This window comes from Lagenorhynchus albirostris, chromosome 11, assembly GCF_949774975.1.
Source record: "Lagenorhynchus albirostris chromosome 11, mLagAlb1.1, whole genome shotgun sequence".
NCBI classification, from domain to species: Eukaryota; Metazoa; Chordata; class Mammalia; order Artiodactyla; family Delphinidae; genus Lagenorhynchus; species Lagenorhynchus albirostris.
The window spans coordinates 18,145,124-18,172,323 of record NC_083105.1 but is presented as its reverse complement, the minus strand read 5'-3'; the positions used below and the strand labels follow the sequence as shown (position 1 = coordinate 18,172,323).

General features: G+C 35.7%; 1 protein-coding gene across 5 annotated transcripts in view; it reads left to right on the top strand.

The window, feature by feature from the left end:
* Window positions 1–27,200, top strand: part of HCFC2 (host cell factor C2) — a 46,691-nt gene that overhangs the window by 11,410 nt on the left and 8,081 nt on the right. For 2 of the 5 annotated variants that reach the window (XM_060164688.1, XM_060164686.1), the window contains exons 4-15: window positions 886–1,094; window positions 1,837–1,921; window positions 3,474–3,580; window positions 3,685–3,873; window positions 5,529–5,771; window positions 7,613–7,780; window positions 8,320–8,372; window positions 18,679–18,856; window positions 21,972–22,175; window positions 22,690–22,763; window positions 24,675–24,812; window positions 26,408–26,593. In XM_060164688.1, coding sequence (XP_060020671.1) covers window positions 886–1,094; window positions 1,837–1,921; window positions 3,474–3,580; window positions 3,685–3,873; window positions 5,529–5,771; window positions 7,613–7,780; window positions 8,320–8,372; window positions 18,679–18,856; window positions 21,972–22,175; window positions 22,690–22,763; window positions 24,675–24,812; window positions 26,408–26,593 — 1,834 coding nt within the window. Of the gene's footprint in view, window positions 1–885; window positions 1,095–1,836; window positions 1,922–3,473; window positions 3,581–3,684; window positions 3,874–5,528; window positions 5,772–7,612; window positions 7,781–8,319; window positions 8,373–18,678; window positions 18,857–21,971; window positions 22,176–22,689; window positions 22,764–23,940; window positions 24,023–24,674; window positions 24,813–26,407; window positions 26,594–27,200 lie in introns of those variants that run through there. The other 3 variants (XR_009543262.1, XM_060164687.1, XM_060164689.1) reach the window with 3 other exon arrangements.

Below are 27,200 nucleotides of genomic sequence, written 5' to 3'. Positions count from 1 at the left end.
ATTATAGAGTGAAAATTTAAAAAGAAAAAAGTTGCAAAGCAATATTTGTAGTATATCTTGCTTATACATATGTGGGTATCCATAGAGAGAGAGGTCTGAAAGGGTATTTACTAATTATTGTCAATAGTAATTGATTGTTCTGGTTATCTAGTACCATGTAATAAACTGCCCCAAAAGTTAGTGATGCAAAATAGCAACGATTTTATTGTGTTCGTGGATTCTGTACATTGGGAATTCATACAGGACACAGCAGTGATGACTAGGCCCTCAGATGGGAAGGCTTCAGTGGTCACTGCCATGTCTGATGCCTCAGCTGAGATGGCTGAAGGATGAACTCAACTGGGACTGTCATCCTGCGTGCCTACTTGTGTCCTCTCCATATGGTGGTTTTGTGACAGTTGGACTTTCAGGGAGGTTCAGGATTCCAAGTGCAAGTGTTCTGTAGTGAAGCTGCATTGGCCTTCTGTGACTGAGCCCCAGAAGTCACATAGTATCATTTCACCACACTCTATTAGTTGACGCAGTCACAACCTGCCTAGCACCAAGGGGAGGGGACATAGACCCTACCTCCTCATGGGAAGAGTGTCAGGGAATTTGCAGCTATGTTTTGAAACCGTCACGGTATTGTCATGGACAAGAGTGCTGGCTAAATGATGGCAGGAATTTTTTTAATCTCTTCTGTTCACTACTGATCCCCACAAGAGTGCCTGGTACATAGTAGTGTTTGATGAATACATGTTGAATGAATGAGTTATGGGGTTTCTGCTCTTCTAATGGCTTTCTGTATTATATGAATAAGCATATGTTATTTTTATAAATAGAAACAAAAAGCAAATAAAAAGTGTATATCATGTTAATGTTTTAATTTCTTTCATTATATCCTAGATATTTAAATGATTTCTATGAGCTGGAGCTACAGCATGGTTCTGGTGTTGTGGGTTGGAGCATTCCAGTGACTAAAGGGATTGTGCCTTCTCCAAGAGAATCCCACACAGCTGTTATATATTGCAGAAGAGATTCAGGAAGTCCTAAAATGTATGTTTTTGGTGGAATGTGTGGTGCTCGCCTTGATGACCTATGGCAACTTGACTTAGGTAAGCTTAAGTTCATTCAGGCTCAGGAATTCATTATGATTGATAAAGGCAAATATAAAAATTGCTTTGAAAAATATTTTTGATTACAGTTTTTATTGAGTTGTACTTGATATGAGTGATTGCTGATCAGTCAAGTTGAACAAATGAATATTTGATTTATGACAGTAACTCTCCTGGGCTCCCTATAAGTCAGGTCACCATATATTCTGGTTTGCCTTGGATGGTCCTGGTTTATGCTTATTGTCCCACGTAATTATCAATAGTACCCCTTTCACTCTGTGAGATGTCCCAGTTGAGGATGATTGAATTTATGTGGTTACTCTGTCTACAGGAAATGTGGCGTTAGTAATGTTACTGCTGGTCAGTGAAAAACCTCCTTGCATAGCTATTTTAAGGGATCGTAGGAATGAATATTTGGAGGGTATGTGTGCTCCCACTTCTGAGTGTCTTCTACACAATATGCTCTTACTTAAAATGTTAAAATCCTTAATCTGGTTTTAATTCAAAATCAGTAGCACCCTAAATACACCTCTCCATTATAAATACTAACATTCAAGTGTAAATAGATTTCTGTGATTGGCAATTTATGTCAGCTGGAAATGTTTATTTTAAGATGAAATTCAAGTAATGGTTTTGAAACCCTTTGCTTCATTTTTGTAAGTCCTTTTTTTTTAAATTCTGCAAGTTGAAGTAATTTGCTATTATTAGATTAAGTTGCTAATACACTTATTTTTACTTTTAGAAACTATGTCATGGTCAAAACCAGAAACTAAAGGGACAGTGCCACTTCCACGAAGCCTTCATACAGCCAGTGTTATAGGAAATAAGTATGGTGTTTTTCTGTTTTTTAGTCTTCCTTTTTTTTGTCTTTTTAACAAACTTAAGAAAGATAGGTACAAAGAAGAGTGATGCTGCTAATTTCTTGAAAATGATTTAATAATGTTTGATTGTGCTTAGTGAAGATAAAGTAATATGCCCACAGGAGCTAAAATACTTACTGTGCATAAAGTAAGTATTTATTGGGCATAAAGTAATATGCCCATAAGAGACAAAATACTTACCATTTTCTTGTCATGCTGCCTCTTTTACTTCTTCACATTCCTTACAATATCATGCACAGAGTAGGTGTTATATAAGTGTAAGGTAGAGTGTTGTCAAACTGATCTGTCCTCCATCAACAGATTTGACACACATAACTCACTGTTTCTTTTTATATATTTTACATATTTTTCACGTATTGATTTGTACCCAGGTGTGTATTCAGCGTCTATGCTCAATGATTATACTTTGGATGGTGTTATGGATAGAATGTGGACTCTGTAACCAGATTGCCCGAATTCAGGTCTGAGCTTTGATACTTGTCCTATCTGTTCTGGGGCAAGGAAACTTTATTTGTACCTCAGTTTCCTCAAGTATAAAATGTGGATAATAATAAAACCTCCTTCACAAGACTGTCATGAGGATTGAGTGAATTAATACATATAAAATGCTTCAAACAGTGCCAGGTACATAGAGAGCACTCTGTAAAGGTTAGCTGTTACTATCAACAAGTTCCCTTTTTTGTGCAACATTGGGCCAGAATTAGGAATATTGTTTAAATAGAATTTAAGTAAGTGTTTACCTGTGTAGGGACTTCACCTTAAAAGTAATGTTTTAGGAAACAGCTAGTTGTAATTTAGAACCTCATTAGTTCTTCTTAAAAAATAGCCATAAACAAAACCTAATAAGATGTTCATTTTTTTAAATAGCAGAACCCTTTTATAACATGTAGTTTTTCCATTGGAACTCTAATATATAAAATAGATTAAAAAAAAATAGAGCTTCTCTGATTGACATGAGGCTACATGGCCTGAGCTCTTCCTGATGAGCCTTTCTTCTTCAGCAGCCATCGGGCATGTCTCGAGAACCCTTAGGGCCCTGAGGAACGTAGTCTAATGGTTTTTGTTTGATGATATCAGTGACCAAAGTTATAAGAAACTTAATTCTCTTTGGTTACTATACACATACAATTCTAAATTTAACTTTGGATGTCATAGATCATTTGAGTATCCTTCTGGCAGGCAACCCTTAGTTTATTACATACATTATTGATTTTCAAATGTATTATAATTGAAATATTTCCCACTTTGAATAACTTGCCAGAGAGTAATAATTTTGATTCTATATTGCTTCATAAAATTATAAACTCTTGAAAGAAGACCACTTTATTCACTATCGTATTTCCATTACCTTGACAGTGATAAGTGATTTATTAGTCCTGAAGCTTTGAGTCAAGAAAAAATAAATTTGTCTATTCTTAGCATTTTAAATCTGAAAAATAAAATTAAAGCTTTAGGAAAAAAAAACAGCTACTTTATGTTTTCTTTTTTTGTTGTTCAGGATGTACATCTTTGGTGGATGGGTTCCACATAAGGGGGAAAATATTGAGACTTCACCTCATGATTGTGAATGGAGATGTACCAGTTCATTTTCTTACTTAAATCTTGGTGAGTCTTTTAAGAGTTATTAAAATAAAGTTTACTAATAAAATAACTTTTGTTATTTTGTCATTTAAGAAAAGTAGATTAATCATGGATATTTCTGTCTTTAGATACAGCAGAGTGGACCACCCTAGTATCAGATTCTCAAGAAGACAAAAAAAATTCAAGACCAAGACCAAGAGCTGGACACTGTGCTGTTGCAATTGGCACTCGATTGTATTTTTGGAGTGGAAGAGATGGCTACAAAAAAGCACTGAATAGTCAAGTTTGCTGCAAGGATCTTTGGTATCTTGATACTGGTAGGTAAGAGTATTTAACAAATACAGTTTTTCCTTTAGATAAATAAATAATCAAATGATGTCTGTCTTTTGAGACTTACTGCAAAGCCACTGCCTCTCTCTTTCATGTTGGTTTGGCCAAAAAGTTCATTCGGGTTTTTCATACGTGGAGATGGATAAATTCAGGACGTATTTTGGAGTTCTTGTTGACAGAACCGACTGATTTGGGTATGGCAGATGACAGAAAGAGAGGAAAGAAGGATGAAGTTTTTAGCTTGAATAATTTGGTGGTATTTCTATTTATTGAGCTGGGAAAATTGCGGAGAAAACAGGCTTGTGGAGAAAATGGAAAGTTCCATTTAAACCCTGCTAAGTTTGAAATAAGGAGATCAAGTAGGCAATTGAGGGAATAAAGAAGTCTGGAAGCCAGTAGAGAAATCAGATCTGAAGATGTAGTATGTGTTGTTTTATGAGAAAAGCAGATTATAAAACATACCTATGATTCTAGTTTTTCTTTTAAGTGTATAAACAGAAAAATCTGGAAGGATACACTGTGTACCAAAGTATTATCTAAGAGGTGAGATTATACATTTTTTTAAAAGGTTTTCTCTCTTATCTGTATTTTCTGCAGTAGCATGCATTGCTTTTATAATGTAGAAAGTTTAATTTTAAAATTAAGATACTTGAAAAAGTAATAAGTGGAACAGTTAAGTTGGAGACTAAATGCTTTCTATGCAAGAAGTACATACTAGCAAGGAGGAAAAACTATAGAAAATTGAACTTACTGATTCATCTTTGAAATTGGAAATTATGAGCTGAAGTCCAAGGATAAGCTTCTAATCAGTCTCTGAAATTAGAAGAAAAATGTGCACATATAAATTTTTCTCAGTAGCAAATATGTCACTTTAACCAGATTCTATAAGAGATCTGTGGCTTTTAAAAGACTAAAAATCATTGTCTCTGAATGGCCAGTTTTTCCATAAACCTTTCCATAAAAGGCTGTGGACAGGAATATCTTTCTAAAAGTAATCATGGCCACTATCGTAAAGGCAAAATTTAGATTTTGCTTTTCCTTGTGATAACTTGGCCTCAGTTTGGGCAGGGGAGGGGAGTAGGGTTCTTCATCTTGCCTTTCTTCACTTTTAGTTAAGTTTTGTGCATTTGAGTTCATATAAAGATTAATATACTTCCATAAGTGTTTTTTATGAAAAATAACAGTCTTTTGCTCACACTTTCCTCCCATTTTCCTTGCTTCACAAGCATGTGCTTTCAGCTCTGTTAAACAGTTCTTATGGTATTTACTTACAGTTCTCCATATAACATGAATATGTTACTTTTATTTTTTTTCAGTTTAGGCATAATATGCTCACTTTCTACCGTGGAAGTTAAGGATTTCTCTCTTCCTCCCACCACTCCTCACCTCTCTCCTATGCACCTTCCCTAACCCCTACTCTTTGAGTATGATTGATTACACCATAATTTTGTTAGATGAGTGTTCAGTGTTTACATTATAACCATATAAATGCTATTCACAGGTGAGCTATGTAGAATATTGTGAATATTTTTTGTTTGCCATCGATTAGTAATGGTCACTTTGTTTGTTTTAGATCTGTATGTATTTACCACTAATTCAGTCTATGCTCTCATTTGTTTAAATCTTCTCTCATTATGGTTAGATGCATCAGATATTCTATCAAATTTCCTCATCTTGAAGAAATTTCTCCTCCTCCAATCTGAGATGATTGCCTTCCACAAATTGAGCACACCTATCATCTTGGAGTCTCCCTTCATCATCTTTCTGGGGATATCTTTTGCCTCTCACCTGTGCTGGATTCCCTGTTTCCTGGATCTCATATTTTTCCCTTCGTTAGTTTACATCCTCATTTTTGTAGAGCACATCCCAGGAAAAGGGTGCATAGGTGATAAATTTATTTTGAGATCTTGCATTGTTTGAAAATAAGTTCAGTCTTCCTTCCTACTGAATTTGCAGTTTGAGCGGAAATAGAATTCTATATTGGAAGTCATTATCCTTCAGAATTTTGAAAGCTGGGAAAAAATTTTTTTGAAAGTTGTTATATTCAAACTTCAGGTGTTTTTGTTAGAATCTAAACCACTTCTGATTTTTGGTCCTTTTAAATGTGACCTTTCCCCTGATAGCTTTTAGAATTTTTTCTTTGTCCCTACCGTTCTTAAATTTTATGATGATGTGTCTTGTTGTGTGTCTATTTTTAATCCCTTGTGTTGAGTACTCAGTGGGCCCTTTCAGTATGGAAACTCATGTTCTTCAGTTGTGAGAATTCTCAGTTTATTTCACTGATTTACACCCTTCTGTTTTCTCTCTTTTTCTTCATGTAACTTCTTTTATGTGGGTGGTGTACCTCCTGGACTTGTCTTCTTATTCTCTGCTTTTGTTCAGGTATGGGTTGCCTTACTTTGAAAAACATAAATAAGCTGGATTGTGAATAGGATCATGGAGGAATTTCCATGGGAATAGTTGGAGGAACTAGGCTTAATTACCCTCTAAAACAGGGACATTAGACTGTTTTTGCAAAGACCCAGAGAGTAAATATTTTAAGCTTTTTGGGCCATAACGTCTCTGTTACACCTACTCACGTCTACAACTGTAGCATAAAAGGAGTCATAGACAATACCTAAACAAAGGAGCATAGCTATATTTCAGTGAAACTTTATTTATAAAAATAGGCAGAGACTGGATCTGGTCCATGAGCCATAGTTTGCTGACCCCTATTCTAAAAGATACAAAGAGATAGATATTAGACTTGTTCTATAAAGATTAAATTATAGTGTATAGATTTCAACTCACTAGAAAAATACATTTTCTTATATAACTGTCCAGAGATGGAGTGTACTGCCTTGGGATTTGTGAGTTCCCTAATTTGATAGGTAAACAAAAAGACAGGGATATTGTAGAAATAATCTTAGGTCCTTTTTTCCAGTTCTAATAGTCTATGATTGTTATTGTTTTAGAAATGTTGGTAACATTTTATTCCAAAATAATTACCTGTTTTGGTTAGTACAAGTTTTTCTTTTTTTTTCTTTTATTTTTTTTGCGGTACACGGGCCTCTCACTGTTGTGGCCTCTCCCATTGCGGAGCAAAAGCTCTGGACGCGCAGGCTCAGCGGCCGTGGCTCATGGGCCCAGCCGCTCTATAGCATGTGGGATCTTCCCAGACCGGGGTGCGAACCTGTGTCCCCTGCATCGGCAGGCAGACTCTCAACCACTGCGCCACCAGGGAAGCCCTGATTAGTACAAGTTTTGATAAGAAGGTATTAACTTCAAAGAAGTTACTTCAAAGAAGTTTTTCCAAAATATCATGTCCAAATCATTTTTGCCAACATTAACAGTATTTCTGACATGTATGCTGTTGGCTCAAAATTGGGTCATAAAATTAAAAACTTACCAAGAAGGTAAAATAGCATAGCTGTAACTATAAGGTACTTGGTTTTTCCCCACACTTCTAGGATTAAATATTTTTTTTTAATTTGATGACTCAGCTTGGAACTAAATTATTTTGTTTATAGATTTATTCATATAAGGAATTAGATAAATAAAATCAGAACTCCAAATTATTTTTATTTGACCTACTATAGCTATGTTTATCTGAGTAAATTTTTTCCTCCTAGTAAACAGATGAAATGTTCATTGCTGATGTTTTCAGAACTCCAGGTCCACAAGCTATATAGGCAAACTATTGATACATTTGAAACTTTAATACATAATACCAATATTGTTCTTTAGAGAAACCACCGGCACCATCACAAGTACAACTGATCAAAGCCACTACCAACTCTTTTCATGTCAAATGGGATGAAGTGCCTACAGTTGAAGGCTATCTTTTGCAGTTGAATACAGACTTGCCGTACCAAGCTGTGTCATCAGATTCTTCAGCAACACCAAATATGCAAGGTAACATAATTTTCACACTTAAAGCGTGTATGCTCATATGCTTCACGAAAGAAAGATAGTGTAGAAAAGCCTGTGATTAGACCTGGTTTAAGAAATTTTATTCTATGATGTTTCCTGCCTGAAAAATATTTTTCAACTCTGAAACTTGACTGTATTACCATTATGGTGTAGTAGAACACATAAGCATGTAGGGTAGAATGTTTTTTCTGGAGTTCATTTTGATGTACTTTCTTAATCTGACATGCTACTTGACTTCAGGAGATGGTTTTAATTAGTTTTCATAAATATTTCAGCTTCTTTCAAAAGTATTTTTAACTAACAGGCACTTGGAAGGAAAGTAAAGGCAAATTTAATTTTACATGTTCTTCCAAAAAGGATTTCAGTCAACTATTAAGCAGACTATTAAGAAAACAGGTAAACTTTGATAAATATGCAACTTTTTAAACCTTTAATATGTAACTTTTAAAAATATTTGATTGTAATGTATTTTCTTGAAGCTAATTTAGAGCATATCAGTCTGAACTTTCCCATTCCTACAGGAGTCAGGATGGACCCACACAGACAAGGCAGTAATAGCATCATTCCTAACAGTGTAAGTTGAAAAAATTTATAACAGTAAATGAATGTTTATGGTTACAGTCCCAATTTTTATTAATATTTTTAGCATATTACCCTAGGACAGGGGTTCTGAACCATGGCTGCACATCACAATCACCTCTGAGATTAAAAAACAAACAAATAAACACAGATTCCCCATGCCTTTCCCCAGATCTAGTGAAGCAGAATCTTAAAACGATGCCCAGATAACTCTGTTTTTAAGGAAAGCTCCGTATATCATTGTGACAGTAGCCTGAATTAAGAACCCCTGGCCAAGAGATTGAAGTCTCATTACACATAGTATCAGAGGCTAATACAAACACACAAACACACACACACACTATATATATACGTATATATATATATATACACGTATATATATATACACACACATATATATGTATATATATGTGTGTATATTTATATATATTTATATGTATGTATATATATATGTTTGGTTTTTGTTTTTTTTTTAATTTAGGTGGTACTACAAGGTTTATAATGAAGAGCAGTAGTTTCCTGCTCTGCTCCTACTTGCCCTTGATCCTGCCTCTAGAAACAACTACTTTCAAATATTTTAGCTCTCTTCTGGTATCCACCTTTGTGCTTTTAAATAAAATCCTTGTGCTGCCACTTCTTGACTTTCTAGTTTTAGGTCAATTGTCTTTAGTAATGGAAGATGAAGATTTTATGATCTCTTAAAATATTGCCATTTCCTCCCCTTCCTCTTCCCACATCCTTTAAATATGTTTAGTTGAATCATTATTTGATATTTACATTGTGATGATGACATATTCATAGGTGAGCCATGTAGTGTGCTGTGAACATTGTTCCTTCTTCATGTAATTTTTTGTTTTTCTTGGCATTGTTAACTGCCTCACTTTTTCATTTGCTTGGTTTTCTTCTTGCCTATCATTAATTAATACTAAGATTATCCAATAAAATAATAAAACTCCTCTCAAAATATTCAAACATGTAAGGTAGTCTCTTTTTTCTTTCTTCACCACCCCCTGCCCCCGGAACCATTCCTCCCAGGGCCTCTGTCTTGGTGCTCTAGTCTGTACTAATTCTTCTCTAAGTCTGCTACTCAGCTGTCACATTAGAACTTCCATTTGTTTCATTTTGGAAGTTTCTTTTACCTCTTTTCTGTGTTAGAGTCCATTGATCTCATTTCATTCTTTCTTGGTATTCTCCAGTAATTTCCTGAGAAAGGGTTTATGAAAGGTAAACTTTTTGAGATCTTACATATGTGAAAATGCCTTTTCTCTGTTCACGTTTGATTGGTAGCTTGGCTGCGTTATATATAGAATTCTGTATTGGAAATGTTTTCCTTAGAAATGATAAGGCATTTTCCTACTGTCTTTTAGCATTCAGTGTTGCTGTTAAGAAGTCTGTTGCCACTCGGATTCCTGATCGTTTATGTATGACCTAATTTTTTTTGTTTTAATCCCCAGTTCTCTGAAATTTCAACAGTGATGTACCTTAGAGTGTGTGTCTTTGCTTCATTCGCTGTACTGTGCAGTCAGTGGGCTGCGTCATTCTGGAAACTCATGGCTTTCATTACTGATTATTTCCTCCTTCCACATTCTCTTTCTCTTTTTTGGAAACTCCTGTTAATTGAATGATGGTCCTCCTGAACTAATCCTCTGATTTTACTTTTTACTTTCTATTTTTCCTCTGTCTGTTCTGCTTTCTGAAAAGTTTCTTCATTTATGTTATAAATCTTCTATGCAATTTTTAAATATATTCAACCACATATTTAATCTCTAAAAGCCTGCTCTTATTCTTTATTTCTTTTATGACATTTTATTTTTGCTTCATGAATGTAATATTTTCCCTTATCTCTTCAAGAATTATGCTTTTTTTTAAAAAATGGAGTTATATTCTGCTCTCAACATTATTTCTTTTTTTCAAGCTCCTTTTAAAAAAAATTTGTTTTGGTCTTGGACTTCCATGTTAGAGGCTGTTATCAAATGTCTGGTGATGCTTGGCTGTCCTTTCATGTTTAAGTGAGGCGTTAAAAATGAGCTTGGAAGATGTCTTAGTCCATTTGGCCCACTATAACAAAACACCATAGCCTAGGTGGCTTATAAACAATAGACATTTATTTCCTGCATTTCTGGAGGCTGGAAGTCTGAGATCAGGGTGCCTGCATGGTAGAGTTCTGGTGAGGAACCTCTTTAGGGTTGCAGACTGCTGACTTCTCATTGTATCCTCACATGGTGGAAGGGACAATGGATCTTTCTTGGGCCACTTTTTTTTCTTTTTTTTTTTTTTGGCGGTACGCAGGCCTCTCACTGCTGTGGCCTCTCCCCTTGCGGAGCACAGGCTCCGGACGCGCAGGCTCAGCGGCCATGGCTCACAGGTCCAGCTGCTCCGCGGCATGTGGGATCCTCCTGGACCGGGGCACGAACCCATGTCCCCTGCATCAGCAGGTGGACTCCCAACCACTGCGCCACCAGGGAAGCCCTGGGCCACTTTTTTTTTTTTTTAAATCTTTATTGGAGTATAATTGCTTTACATTGTTGTGTTAGTTGCTGCTGTATAACAAAGTGAATCAGCTATACATATACATATATCCCCATATCCCCTCCCTTTTGCGTCTCCCTCCCACCCTCCCTATCCCACCCCTCTAGGTGGTCACAATGCACTGAGCTGATCTCCCTGTGCTATGTGGCTGCTTCCCACTAGCTATCTATTTTACATTTGGTCCATGCCACTCTCTCACTTCGTCCCAGCTTACCTTTCCCCCTCCCCGTGTCCTCAAGTCCATTCTCTACATCTGTGTCTTTATTCCTGTCCTGCCCCTAGGTTCATCAGAGCCTTTTTTTTTTTTTTTAGATTCCATATATATGTGTTAGTATACGGTATTTGTTTTTCTATTTCTGACTTACTTCACTCTGTATGACAGACTCTAGGTCCATCCACCTCACTACAAATAACTCAATTTTGTTTCTTTTTATAGCTGAGTAATATCCCATTGTATATATGTGCCACATCTTCTTTATCCATTCATCTGTCGATGGACACTTAGGTTGCTTCCATGTCCTGGCTATTGTAAATAGTGCTGCAATGAACATTTTGGTCCATGACTGTTTTTGAATTATAGTTTTCTCAGGGTATATGCCCAGTAGTGGGATTGCTGGGTTGTATGGTAGTTCTATTTTTAGTTTTTTAAGGAACCTCCATACTGTTCTCCATAGTGGCTGTGTCAATTTATATTACCACCAACAGTGCAAGAGGGTTCCCTTTTCTCCACACCCTCTCCAGCATTTATTGTTCGTAGATTTTTTGATGATGGCCTTTCTGACCGGTGTGAGGTGATACCTCACTGTAGTTTTGATTTGCATTTCTCTAATGATTAGTGATGTTGAGTATCCTTTCATGTGTTTGTTGGCAATCTGTATATTTTCTTTGGAGAAATGTTTGTTTAGGTCTTCTGCCCATTTTTGGATTTGGTTGTTTGTTTTTTTGATATTGAGCTACATGAGCTGCTTGTATATTTTGGAGATTAATCCTTTGTCAGTTGCTTAGTTGGAAAATATTTTCTCCCATTCTGAGGGTTGTCTTTTCATCTTGTTTATGGTTTCCTTTGCTGTGCAAAAGCTTTTAAGTTTCATTAGGTCCCATTTGTTTATTTTTGTTTTTATTTCCATTACTCTAGGAGGTGGATCAAAAAATATCTTGCTGTGATTTACGTCAAAGAGTGTTCTTCCTATGTTTTCCTCTTAAGAGTTTTATAGTGTCCAGTCTTACATTTGGTTCTCGAATCCATTTTGAGTTTATTTTTGTGTATGGTGTTAGGGAGTGTTCTAATTTCATTCTTTCACATGTAGCTGTCCAGTTTTCCCAGCACCACTTATTGAAGAGGCTGTCTTTTCTCCATTGTATATTCTTGCCTTCTTTATCAAAGATAAGGTGACCATATGTGCATGGGTTTATCTCTGGGTTTTCTATCCTGTTCCACTGATCTATATTTCTGTTTTTGTGCCAGTACCATACTGTCTTGATTGCTGTAGCTTTGTAGTATAGTCTGAAGTCAGGGAGCCTGCTTCCTCCACCTCTGTTTTTCTTTCTCAAGTTTGCTTTGGCTATTCAGAGTTTTTTGTGTTTCCATACAAATTGTGAAATTTTTGGTTCTAGTTCTGTGAAAAATGCCAGTGGTAGTTTGATAGGGATTGCATTAAATCTGTAGATTGCTTTGGGTAGTATAGTCATTTTCACAGTGTTGTTTCTTCCAATCCAAGAACATGGTGTATCTTTCCATCTGTTTGTATCATCTTTGATTTCTTTCATCAGTGTCTTACAGTTTTCTGCATAAAGGTCTTTTGTCTCTTTAGGTAGGTTTGTTCCTAGGTATTTTATTCTTTTTGTTGCAGTGGTAAATGGGAGTGTTTCCTTAATTTCTCTTTCAGATTTTTCATCATTAGGGTATAGGAATGCAAGAGATTTCTGTGCATTAATTTTGTATCCTGCTACTTTACCAAATTCATTGATTAGCTCTAGTAGTTTTCTGGTAGCATCTTTAGGATTCTCTATGTATGGTATCACGTCATCTGCAAACAGTGACAGTTTTACTTCTTCTTTTCCGATTTGGATTCCTTTTGTTTCTTTTGCATCTCTGATTGCTGTGGCTAAAGCTTCCAAAACTATATTGAATAAGAGTGGTGAGAGTGGACAACCTTGTCTTCTTCCTGATCTCAGTGGAAATGGTTTCTGTTTTTCACCATTGAGAGCAATGTTGGCTGTGGGTTTGTCAGATATGACCTTTATTATGTTGAGGTAAGTTCCCTCTATGCCTACTTCCCAGAGAGTTTTTATCATAAATGGGTGTTGAATTTTATCGAAAGCTTTTTCTGCATCAACTGAGATTATAATATGGTTTTTATCCTTCAGTTTGTTAGTATGGTGTAACACATTGATTGATTTGTGTATATTGAAGAATCCTTGCATTCCAAGGATAAACCCCACTTGATCATGGTGTATGATCCTTTTAATGTGCTGCTGGATTCTGTTTACTAGTATTTTGTTGAGGATTTTTGCATCTATGTTTATCAGTGATATTGGCCTGTAGTTTTCTTATTTTGTAACATCTTTGTCTGGTTTTGGTATCAGGGTGGTGGTGACCTCGTAGAATGAGTTTGGGAGTGTTCCTCCCTCTGCTATATTTTGGAAGAGTTTGAGAAGGATGGGTGTTAGCTCTTCTCTGAATGTTTGATAGAATTCGCCTGTGAAGCCATCTGGACCTGGGTTTTTGTTTGTTGGAAGCTTTTTAATCACAGTTTCAATTTCAGTGCTTGTGATCAGTCTGTTTCTATTTTCTATTTCTTCCTGGTTCAGTCTGGGAAGGTTGTGCTCTTCTAAGAATTTGTCCATTTCTTCCAGGTTGTCCATTTTATTCACATATAGTTGCTTGTAGTAATCTCTCATGATCCTTTGTATTTCTGCAGTGTCAGTTGTTACTTCTCCTTTTTCATTTCTAATTCTGTTGATTTGAGTATTCTCCCTTTTTTCTTGATGAGTCTGGCTAATGGTTTATCAATTTTTTTTTTTTTTTTTTGGCGGTACGCGGGCCTCTCACTGTTGTGGCCTCTCCCATTGCGGAGCACAGGCTCCGGACGCGCAGGCTCAGTGGCCATGGCTCACAGACCCAACCGCTCCGCGGCATGTGGGATCTTCCCGGACCAGGGCAGGAACCCATGTCCCCTGCATCGGCAGACGGACTCTCAACCAGTGCACCACCAGGGAAGCCCTATCAGTTTTTTTAATCTTCTCAAAGACCCAGCTTTTAGTTTTATTGATCTTTGCTATCATTTCCTTTATTTCTTTTTCATTTTGTTTCTGGTCTGATCTTTATGATTTCTTTCCTTCTGCTAACTTTGGGGGTTTTTTGTTCTTCTTTCTCTAATTGCTTTAGGTGTAAGGTTACAGTTTATTTGAGATTTTTCTTGTTTCTTGAAGTAGGATCGTATTGCTATATACTTCCCTCTTATAACTCCTTTTGCTGCATCCCATAGGTTTTGGGTCGTCGTGTTTTCATTGTCATTTGTTTCTAGGTATTTTTTGATTTCCTCTTTGATTTCTTCAGTGATCTCTCAGTTATTTAGTAGCATATTGTTTAGCCTCCATGTGTTTGGATTTTGTAGTTTTTTTCCCTGTAATTGATATCTAGTCTCATAGTGTTGTAGTCAGAAAAGATACTTGATGTGATTGCAATTTTCTTAAATTTACCAAGGCTTGATTTGTGACCCAAGATATGATCTATCCGGGAGAATGTTCCATGAGCACTTGAGAAGAAAGTTTATTCTGTTGTTTCTGGATGGAATGTCCTATAAATATCAGTTAAGTCCATCTTGTTTAATGTATCATTTAAAACTTGTGTTTCCTTATTTATTTTCATTTTGGTTGATCTGTCCATTGGTGAAAGTGAGGTGTTAAAGTCCCCTACTATTATTGTGTTACTGTCAGTTTCCCCTTTTATGGCTGTTAGCAATTGCCTTATGTATTGAGGTGCTCCTATGTTGGGTGCATAAATATTTACAATTATTATATCTTCTTCTTGGATTGATCCGTTGCTCATTATGTAGTGTCCTTCTTTGTCTCTTGTAATAGTCTTTATTTGAAAGTCTATTTTATCTGATATGAGTATTGCTACTCCAGCTTTCTTTTGATTCCCATTTGCATGGAATATCTTTCTTCCATCCCCTCACTTTCAGTCTGTATGTGTCCCTAGGTCTGAAGTGGGTCTCTTGTAGACAGCACATATACGGGTCTTGTTTTTTAATCCCTTCAGCCAGCCTGTGTCTTTTGGTTGGAGCGTTCAATCCATTTACATTTAAGGTAATTATCAATATGTATGTTCCTATTCCCATTTTCTTAATTGTTTTGGGTTTGTTATTGTAGGTCTTTTCCTTCTCTTGTGTTTGCTGCCTAGAGAAGTTCCTTTAGCATTTGCTGTAAAGCTGGTTTGCTAGTGCTGAATTCTTAGTTTTTGCTTGTCTGTAAAGGTTTTATTTCTCCGTCAGATCTGAATGAGATCCTTGCTGGGTAGAGTAATTTTGGTTGTAGGTTTTTCCCTTTCATCACTTGAAATATGTCCTGCCGCTCCCTTCTGGCTTGCAGAGTTTCTGCTGAAAGATCAGCTGTTAACTTTATGGGGATTTCCTTGTATGTTATTTGTTGTTTTTCCCTTGCTGCTTTTATTATTTTTTCTTTGTATTTAATTTTTGATATTTTGATTAATATGTGTCTTGGCGTGTTTCTCCTTGGATTTATCCTGTATGGGACACTCTGCACTTCTTGGACTTGATTGACTATTTCCTTTCCCATATTAGGGGAGTTTTCAACTATAATCTCTTCAAATATTTTCTCAGTCCCTTTCTTTTTCTCTTCTTCTTCTGGGATCCCTATAATTCGAATGTTGGTGTGTTTAATGTTGTCCCAGAGGTCTCTGAGACTGTCCTGAATTCTTTTCATTCTTTTTTCTTTATTCTGCTCTGCAGTAGTTATTTCCACTGTTTTATCTTCCAGGTCACTTATCCGTTCTTCTGCCTCAGTTATTCTGCTATTGGTTCCTTCTAAGGAATTTTTAATTTCATTTATTTTGTTGTTCATCATTGTTTGTTTACTCTTCAGTTCTTCTAGGTCCTTGATAAACGTTTCTTGTATTTTCTCCATTCTGTTTCCAAGATTTTGGCTCATCTTTACTATCATTACTCTGAATTCTTTTTCAGGTAGACGGCCTATTTCCTTTTCATTTGTTAGGTCCGGTGGGTTTTTGTTTTGCTCCTTCATCTGCTGCGTATTTCTCTGTCTTCTCATTTTGCTTAACTTACTGTGTTTGGGGTCTCCTTTTCGCAGGCTGCAGGTTTGTAGTTCCCATTGTTTTTGGTGTCTGCCCCCAGTGGGTAAGGTTGGTTCAGTGGGTTGTGTAGGCTTCCTGGCGGAGGGGACCTGGTGCCTGTGTTCTGGTGGGTGAGGCTCGATCTTGTCTTTCTGGTGGGCATGACCGCATCCAGTGGTGTGTTTTGGGGTGTCTGTGAACTTAGTATATTAGGCAGCCTCTCTGCTAATGGGTGGGGTTTTGTTCCTGTCTTGCTAGTTGTTTGGCATGGGGTGTCCACCACTGGAGCTTGCTGGTCATTGAGTGGAGCTGGGTCTTAGCGTTGAGACAGAGATCTGCGAGATCTCTCGCTGATTGATATTACGTGGGGCCAGGAGGTCTCTGGTGGTCCAGTGTCCTGAACTCGTCTCTCCCACCTCCGAGGCTCAGGCCTGCCACCCAGCTGGAGCACCAAGACCCTGTCAGCCACACAGTGTTGGCGTTCACCATCAGGAAAAGGGGGTGCTCATGCACTGCTGATCCACTTGTGAATTTTTCAAGTTTTTGTGAAAACAATCTTGCACAATCTGTTTTAAAAAAACCAACAAAACTCTTGGGCCACTTTTATAAGGCACTAATCACAGCCCAAAGCTACTTCCTAATACCATCACCTTGGGGGTTACGTTTCAACATATAAATTTGTGGGGGACACAGACATGTCAGACCATAGCAGCTCTATGCCTATGGGCATGCTTGATTAGTAGACCTTAATGAGGGTTTTTGAGTGAGGATCTACAAATATCAGTATCTTATCTTGTGAACCAGTGGGTTTCCCCTGAGACTTCTCCAACCTCTTGCTTAAGGACTCTAAGCCTGGCTATCAATATTCTGGGAGCTTAATGCAGAGAGGGCAGTGTCTTTCTGTTCAGTATGCAGACTTTCACTTAATCCCCATTTTTAGTATCGGTGCCCCTCCTCCATCCTCACCAGAGAGACTCTGTACCATGGTCCAGAGACTCCCATTTTAATCTTTCTACCTATCTCCGTTCTTCAGTTCGAATGGAGGTGAGGAATCTGTCTGCCTTTGTATGCTGGAAGAGCAGAGCTGGGGCTGCAGACACTTTTTATATAGTCTTCTATATGATGGTCCTCTGGTGTTCTGCACTCTGCACTTCAGCCTCCAAAGAACCTGATGCCCCCAATTTCCAAGCCTTTCTGGGCTCTTCAGCAAAACCGGTTCACCTCTCAGTCACTTTCCACCTACAGGCTCTTAGCTTTAGCTTTTTCTGCTTTATAAAGTCATACCTCATTTCTTGCACTTTGCTTTACTGTGCTTCCCAGATAGTATAACATGGAGACTTGGTAGTGAAATAAACTTAGGGTCAAATTCTAGCTCTGCTACTTGCTGGCTGCCTGACCCTGGGTGTGTTACTTAAGATCTCTCTGAGTCTCATTTTTTTCCATCTGTAAGCCAGGGGTGATTTTATCCAATTTATAGAATTCTTATGAAGATTAAATGAGATACAGACTTTATAACTATGTAGCACAAGGCTTGTCACATAATATAATGCTCCTTAATGGTTGTGGCTGTCATCATCATCATTTATTAACAGTAGCACAATCACTATCAATTAGAAGGGAAGTAGAGGGCATATTATGGACAAGTATCCTTAGAGCTATGAGAAATTATAATTGATAATATAGTTATAATTGACATTAAAGGTGGAGACAGAAAAGTAACAAAAAACATGTAACAAAAAAGAGGCAACGATATTGGGGTATTAGAATGAAGCCAGATCACTTTTATGGTTCAGTAGACCTGTAATTATTGCTATATAATAACTGATGTTCACATTGATGATTTGAATTATCAAAAGGTTTAAATATGTTTGTTATAGTGTCTTTAAGAAGACAAACAAATGTAATTAGGAAGATTCCTATCTAGACTGTTTAATGGTGAAGAATATTGATATGTATGTATTAAATCTTGAAGCCTATATGGAAAACTCAGTCATATAGAATAATTCATATGCTTGAAGGTTTCATATAACTGAGATTTTTCTCTTAGGAGTCGTAAAATCTTTAGTGTACATGTCTGATCTTGTTAAGAAAATTTGAATGTTAAATTCAGCATCTTGGGTGTTGTCACCTATGTTACATATGTATTTACTTGAATACTAACTACCACTTGTAAAAATGTAGATTTTTTTTTTTTTTTCCCTGAAAATGTATTGTTCCTTTTCCCTTCAGAACTGGTCTTTTGAGAATGAATATTAAATGGAAAGAAATTGTTTCCTTAAACTATTATAAAATTTAAAGTATAATCCTGTACAAATTAAGAATATTATTTAAACTGTTTTGTATTTTGGAAAATTTATTTTCAAAACATTTAAGTTGTAAATTATTTTGCTTGTTTTTTACATGTATTTCTATTTAATTGAACATTACTTGCTACAATAAATTATTTTACTTCTTGTAGATCAGTGATACAATGAACAGTGCAAAATCTGAACATACAGCTATGAAAGGAACTTCACTGAAAAACAAACCAGAACTCAAAGCATCAACTGATTCTAATGCCACTTTACATTCATCTTTGGCAACTAACGCTTCTAATCATAACAGTTGTGTGGTGGATATGCTAAGGAAAAATGAAGGTATAAAGATGGCATTCTAAATAAAGCTTAAGCTTTTTATAATAATGGTAGAAAATTTTAGAGTCTTTGAAAAAGTAAATGTTATATGGTTTGGATCCATTTTCAAAATATAATATATACCTGCCATATTAACCCTAATTAGAATGATGTCAAGATACCAAGCAAGAACTTACCTGAATAGTAAAGATTAGTTATTAACTATAGAATTTAAATGAGGCGAGCTCTTGTGTACCATTTGAGATTGGCCAGTGTGTTCAGTATCACTGTTTCATTACCCTGTTGTCCTAGCACTTATAACTATCTGCAGTAATTTATTTGGGGCCAGGATTTTGTCTATCTTGTTCACATAAAGTTCTCCAGCACCCAGATTCATGCCTGGTAAATAGTAATCACTTAATAAATAAATACATATTTGTTTACCAAGTAACTGAATTATCCCCAGAAAGGTAGTTCATTTATGAAACTGTTGATTAGCCTGTTGAATTCATGGTACAGCTTGTAATTTGGTGATCCTTATATTTTAAAGTATTTAATTTGAATATTCTGATACCATTCGAGATATATTAAGTGTTGCCTCTGATTTCATTGTCTAAAATTACTTTATAAATCTCATTCTGATATATCCCTGACGTAGGAATATGTGGTTTTATTTTTAATTTGAAAAAATTACGACCTTAAAGTATTCAAGGAAAATAATTTCCTATAGTTTTTCTAATTTTATTATTTGTGGAAGAGGAGAGCACTTTTGTTTTGTTGATTTTCTGATATAAGGGAATCATTTGGTCAAAATTATAAAAGTTTGGTCTTGGACGTCAGTTTAAATTTTTTTTATAGTGATTTTCTATGTCTATCATATAAAGAAGTTTATACTCTTGAAAACAAATATGAGATTTGAGAATCTTAATGTACTCTGAATCCTACTTGTAAGGCAATTTGGATAAAATTAATATTAGTCAAATGGAGAAACAAGAGTGGTTGTACAATGACAGTGTCTGGCACATAGTAGATATTCAAATGTGTGAATGAATGGTTACCCAATTTCAGGTTAACAAGAGGAGATTGGACTTTTTCTCTGTAGGTTGGAGTAGCTGATATGTTTCTTTCTTTTTTCCTTTTTTTGTATGTTTCAAAAGTGAAAGAGTGACACAATTAGTTGTGTTTCTTTTAATTAATTTATTTAATTAATTTATTTTTGGCTGCGTTGGGTCTTCGTTGCTGCACGTGGGCATTCTCTAGTTGCAGTGAGCAGGGGCTACTCTTCACTGCAGTGCGCGGGCTTCTCATTGTGGTGGCTTCTCTTGTTGCAGGGCATGGGCTGTAGGTGCGCAGGCTCCAGTAGTTGTGACATGCAGGCTCAGTAGTTGTGGCTCACGGGCTCTAGAGCACAGGCTCAGTAGTTGTGGTGCATGGGCTTAGTTGCTCCACGGCATGTGGAATCTTCCCAGACCAGGGCTCGAACCCGTGTCTCCTGCATTGGCATGCGGTTTCTAAACCACTACACCACCAGGGAAGCCCCGCGATTAGTTTTTGTTTTTTATTTTGGAAAGGACATTCTAGCCTCACCCTCAGGAAGAGTTATAATAGGAAATGGTTGGGAGACTCGTTAGGAGGTTCTTTTAGGACTCCAAGAGATGCATAGAGACTAAAGCAGTGGGTGGGATGGAGAGGAGAGAATACATCAGTTCAGAGACCTTTAGAAAGTAGCACCTATTAGATTTGGAAACTGGTTAGATATGAGAAATAAAAATGAGTTGAACATGGCTCCCAGTTTTCTGGGTTGGACATTCAGTTGTTGATGAAGATAGGAAATACAGGAGCAAGAACAGATTTGGGGATAAGATAGGTTCAACCTTGAACTTACTGTTTTTGAGGCACTTGAGTTACATATTGGTAAAGATTTCTAATAGGCAGTTGGATACTTAGGTCTGGAGTCTATGAGGCAGTTCTTGGCTAGAAGTATAAATTTAGAAATTAAGAGTATCTAACATGTAAGCTCCACAAGAGCAGGGACCTTGTCTGACTTGTTTACTGCTGGATTCTCAGGACCTGGCACTGCACCTGGGACATGTATTTGAGAGATGTATAATTCGTGAATGGTAGCTAAAACAACAGGAAAATATGCAAGGGGAGAAAAGAAAAGGCTTAGAAACACCTGCATTTAAAGAGTCATTTGAAGAAGAGAAGCCAGCTAAAGAGATTGAAAAGGCATTCCAAGAAGGTTAGGAAAAAAGATTGGTATCATGTTTTTTACCTGTATAGTGGGCATCACTGTTTATGACTATGCATTTATGATGTATGCATGATTGAATACAAGTCATAGACAGAAACAGTTTCAAAAAAGAGTATGTGGTGAGGATTGTTTACATTGCAGAGAAGTCAAGTAAATGAAAATAGATAACTATCCCTTAGAAATAAGTATCCCTTGACATTTGTCAGAGCCATTTCATTAGAGTTGTGTGCTGGATCAAATTTGGGGAGGTCAAGGAAGTAGAGACTGCTCTAAAGGAAATTAGCGAGGGAAGATGGTAACTGGAGAATACTTGTTTATAATGTTTATAGACTGAGGGCCAAAACTACTGAAGAAGAATTTGAAAACACCAAAAAGAAAGGAATTATTGATAAAAGAGGGTCCCAAAGTATGCAGAAGGAATGGGACCAAGAGCACAAGAGAATAGATTAAACTTCCTTAGGAGAGAAGTCATCATCTGAAATGGAAGAGAGGACAGAGGGGTTGGGCACAATCATAAATACATTTCTAGTTTAGGACAAGAGAAGGCAGAAAATTGGTGGCATTCATGCCTGATCACCTCTTTTTCTTTTCCTAAAATGGGAGGAAAGGCCATTTGATCTATGACTGAGTAGAGTTCAAGAACAGTGATTCAGTGTTTAGAATGGAAGAAGGAGCTGAGAAGTTGGAAATCTGTTATGGATATAATGCACTTTATTTTTCTAGATATTTTATGCCTAATGGTTAAGTCATATGACTGACTTTCGTGGTGCTCACGTTTACGATTTTAAAATTGAAAATGCCAAGAATTGGGTGACAAGAACTACAAGATACAGCAGTTATTTGCAGGTGTTATGTTAATAATTAATCCTTTCCCTTTAATTTTAGGTCCTCACACTTCAGTAAATATAGGTGTTCTAAGTAGTTGCCTGGACTTAAGAACAGTAATCCCTGAAACTTCTGTATCCAGTACTGTTTCCAACGCACAAACTATGGTAACCCAGCAGACCATTAAAACTGAATCATCCAGTACAAATGGGGCAGTTGTTAAAGATGAAACTTCACTAACAACATTCAGTACCAAATCTGAAGGTTTGAAATGTGTTTCACATACTGTATTTTGAACCATTTTTGTATATAAATTCATCAAACGTATTTGTTTTAGATGGGAATTGCATTTCATCTTGGATTGAATCAAATATAAAAGGATAAGGTACCTTACATAAAATAGTTAAATTAGCACACACTGTAATACAATCAGAATGTATCTTTCCTACCATGAACTTATTCTGCAAAATTTTTTTTCCTTAGAAAAGATTAGTTCTAGGCTGTGGAGTAACAATTCTCCCAGCTTGATTGATTTCTGATTTTGTAAATTCTCATTTTATTCTTTTGCAATAGGAATTGTGTTTCATGTTTGGTGAACATTCTCTGAAGTTCCAACTAGTCATCAAATCCTTAAAAAATGAACTTTGTGAATTAGTTCAAGTTAAAGGGTCCATATTTCCAATTATTGTGATTTTTTGTATATTTATAATTATATTTTAATATATCTGTTTGATAAGTGATTATGTAAGTCTTATCTGATGAATTGTTTAATTTTTAGTTGATGAAACATGTGCATTACCTGCAACTAAGATCAGCCGTGTAGAGGCACATGCTGCAGTGATGCCATTTTCTGTAAGTATATTACCTGGACATGATATATGTTTACAGACGGTTAAATATGCTTTAAATGCTGAGCACCTTTAACATAAATTCAGGAAAAGACTCGGGTATCCTCTAGTAATTGTTTGACATAGATTGGAAAATGAAGGGTTAAAGAGAAAACTGTTCACAGTATAATGTTAAGTGGAAAACTGTGGACAAAATATATATACTGCATTCCCAATTTTATTAAAAACACACACAGTGTGTACATTCACACTCTCACGTGAGTCCTCACACATCTGCACTACGATGCTAGATGACTTTCTTCAGGTTGTGGGGCCAGAGATAATTTTCATTTTCTTCTTTATGCTTTCAGGATTTTTCTGTAATAAAATGTTACTTTAATAATCAGAAATGTGTGTGTATACATACATATGTGTATATATTGAAATTATATTAATGGTTTAAAGAGTAAAAGGACATGTCATAAAACATAAAACTTGAATGGCTTTATTGCTAACTACTTAATAGGAGAACAACAGAATATTGCAATACCGAGTCAGGCATACCTGTAGGGTATCCCAACAATCGCTGACATTGGGTTTTTTGGTGGAAGGCCAGAATTAGTCTGCCTGGTACCAAATTTAAATGCTAGGAATGTGCCTCACAAATAGTATACTAAGATTGTTTCACTTAGATGAATACATGTGTTTGTGTATATCTTTAAATTTATTTTTAAATTCTCAGTCATTTTAACTTTATTGCTATGAGCAAGAGTTTTTATTTGACCTAAAATTTACCTTTTAGAATCTTCAAGATTAGTCTGTAGTTGTAGTTTTCTTTCAGTCATGATCTTATGGCTTTTGATTCTGTATTTACCTTCATCAGCTTTCACCTTTCCAGAATGTTAAGTCCCAGTGTTCTTAGACTCTTCTCAGAGAAGAATTATTCAAATGAATTTTTATCTCTTAAATCTATTTTACAATGCATCAGCCAGAGTGGTATCTGTTATTTCAGTTGGAGCCAGTTGTTTTATAAAAGTTGTTGAAGAGAGTTTTTACAACTTTAAAATGAAAACAAGTTTAAAGCTATTCCTTTTCTAAAAACCTTAAAGACTCTTCTAGTTAGCTTGCTTTGTCATGTGTGATAGCCTAAGTAACAAGTAATGTGAATTATAAGCATGTACCTCTGCTGTTATATATTCAAGACAGAAATAAATAACTGAAGTGCACATTTGTTTTGAGCTTCTGGAAACAGTGTCTCATTTATAAAGAAGATGGCTTAAAAAGGTTAGTTCCAGGGTTAAGTATAATTCACTTATCACTAAAAGTAGCTTAAGGTAGAGGAAGTTTATTAGTCTTAAAGCAAGGTAAAAATGTAAAACTGTTTAATCTGTTCCTCTTTAGTATATAATAAATTATATTCAAATTGCATTTTAGTTTTGAACATTTTTTCTCCTTTTAGGTTTGGAGAATCACAGGTATTTCAAGTGCAAAGATCACTGAATTTCTGCTAGTTGTTTTTGAATCTAGAAATAAGCCAGCTTGGAATGAATTTTTCCTTATTTGCTCCTTTTGGAGCAAGTTGTAGTGTCACATTAAAGGGATTATTACATTTTCTGAGAGAGTCTCTGAAATGACAATGTTCTATAAAACAGCTGGCATTTTAACGTATCACTGATTGGAAAGCATGCTAACTCCAGCTAGGTTGATAGCACAGAGCTACTGACTTGGAGAATGCCTGTCACTCCCTATGTTTGAATTGGCAACCCTGTTTCACTGTCAGTTGACCTAATCTGTTAAGAGTTTATTTACTTATGAGCTATTAATTGTGGTGTTTACCCATATACCTACTTGTAGATCACTGCATGGATTATTAAATCTTGAAATTTCTTGTATGTTCAGTAAGAGTCTTCATAAATGTTTCTTTCTCTGAAATTAGAAAGAGACTCCTTCAAATCCAGTGGCCACAATGAAAGCAGGAGAACGACAGTGGTGTGATGTAGGAATTTTTAAAAATAATACAGCTTTGGTGAGCCAGTTTTATTTGCTGCCAAAAGGGAAGCAAAGCATCTCAAAGGTAGCTATTGACATACTTTCTACACTGTTAGTTATAAGCCTCAAGAATGAGATTTTAAAAAGTAATCCTGATTCAGGACATTCGAATGAGTGAAATTGGGATCTGTTTACAATCTATAATTGCGAGTTCTATATATAGTTATCTTGTATTCTTTTTTAAGACTCTTTTTATAGAATATATCACAAGCAGGTTATTTTAAAAAATCTCATACAATCACTGGGCTGAATTTTGAGTCATAAGTGATATGGTCTGGCCAGTACAGATAAAGATTTTTTGAAATATCTCTAATTTTGTTACCTGGTGTGTTTAAAGAATGTTTAAAGAACATTTTTTTACTTAGAACTTTTGTTATTCCTAATTTCACAGTTTAAAAAGTTTAAAAACCCCTATGCTATTGAATACAATCTAATTTTCCCTTAATTCTAAAGTCCCTTAAAGAGGACCTCATATATATAGATGAGACATTAACCCTCTAAGAATTATGAAATAGATAACAGCTCCAAAGCATATTGAACTAATATTTTTCTGGAATGGGGAATTTCAGAGAGGGAATTGCCAAAGAAATACATACTCAGTTTGAATCTCCCAAAGATCTTACTAATGGGGAATATATTATTTATCATTATATTTTAGTTTCTCTAATATTACTTCTGGTGTCTCACTTTTACATATTGAATTCTTCCAATTCTTGACAAAAGTAGATATCCTAGTTAATAATTTGTTGGTATTATGCCTAACAAAATTTCTGGCTGTAGTTTGATTTCATATACATGGAAATATCCTTATCTAAGGGCCTAGTAGCTATGTTTTTCCCAAAAGAAAGAAAAGAACATAAAATTTAGAGCCAGTAAACTTGAATTTGAATCATTAGTTCCAGTACTTGACAGTGTGACGTTGGACAAGTCACTTGTTTAACCTTGCTGAGACTCAGTTTCCTCATCTGTGAAATGGAGATGACCTAACTTCCTTAAAAAAATGGGATGGTACATTGGCACTACCTGTCTCACAGTGGTGTAGTGAGAGTTAGGGAGAATATGTAAAAATTGTTTGAAAGTTGTAGATGTTATGATCTTCTTATGCAGAGCATGCAGTCCAATTATTTAATTTAACATTTTTTCAGCATCTGCTGAATATTAATTATTAAAATGCTCTGTACTACGTGCTAGTCATTCCTTTTCTATCAAGTTTGCTTGCCTGTGTCCAAAGGGTATTGTTCCTGGCTAGACTGTTTGACAGTAAATTTTCTGAGGTTTCTACTCCACGTTAAGTTTACATGGAGATAGTTGTTACCTTGTTTATAGTGGTCAGTTTTTTTCTATCTCCATACTCTTCATGTGCAGAATACCCTTATATTTCTTTTTATAGCCAGTGATTCTCAACTGGAAAGGCACTTTTCCTCTGGATGAGAATCACCAATTTATGGGCTTAAGTTACTTTTGTTTTGGGGGAGGGGGGGTTCATTCCATGTATGAAAGAGGAAAATAAATAATGTGAACTACAACCCTAAAACAATTCATTCTTTAAAAGTTTTGTTATTTAATGAAAAAATAATTAATTGCATCTTTTCTTTGACTTTTGCATATATTATATTTTAGATAGGAAATGCAGATGTACCTGACTACAGTTTACTTAAGAAACAAGATCTTGTTCCAGGCACAGGATACAGATTCAGGGTTGCTGCCATCAATGGTTGTGGAATAGGCCCTTTCAGCAAAATCAGTGAATTTAAAACTTGTATTCCCGGTTTTCCTGGAGCTCCTTCTGCAGTCAGAATTTCAAAGGTGAGACATCAGGTCAAGACTTAATGATTTAAATTACTGAGACTTTGTACATGAAGTAAAACTATCAGTTTAGAGATTCTTGTTAGTGTCTGATGAAATGAGAGGTATCTAAAAGGGGTAGATTAAAAATTTTTTAAATATTTTTCTCTAATCATTCATGATATTTTTAAGGACCAAAATTTCAAGCAGAATTACAGCATCCAAATTTTAGAAGGTCAGGGAAATCTGTGTATGCTTCTTAATATTAGCTTTGTTCTTGTTATTATGGAACCAAAAAGTTTTGTGCTGGAGAATTTTAATAGAACACATTTAATTGGATTATATTTTATCCTAAGGTCCTATCCCTATTTAGAGAAGATAAGGTCTGCTTTCAGATAAGAAAAATCCCTTTCTTGGGGTAGTACAGGCAGACTTTTAAGCCTAGTTATGTTTTTTAAAAGGACATGAATTAAACACTATAGATCGAATTAAGTTTGGTTTTTAAAAATCAACAATAAAAGTTCTAACATCTAATGCAGTTACTTTAGTGAAAAACGTCTTGTGTTCTAAAGATAGACTCAACATAATAAGTGATATTAGAGAAAACTTCAGAACTTTTACCTGTTTT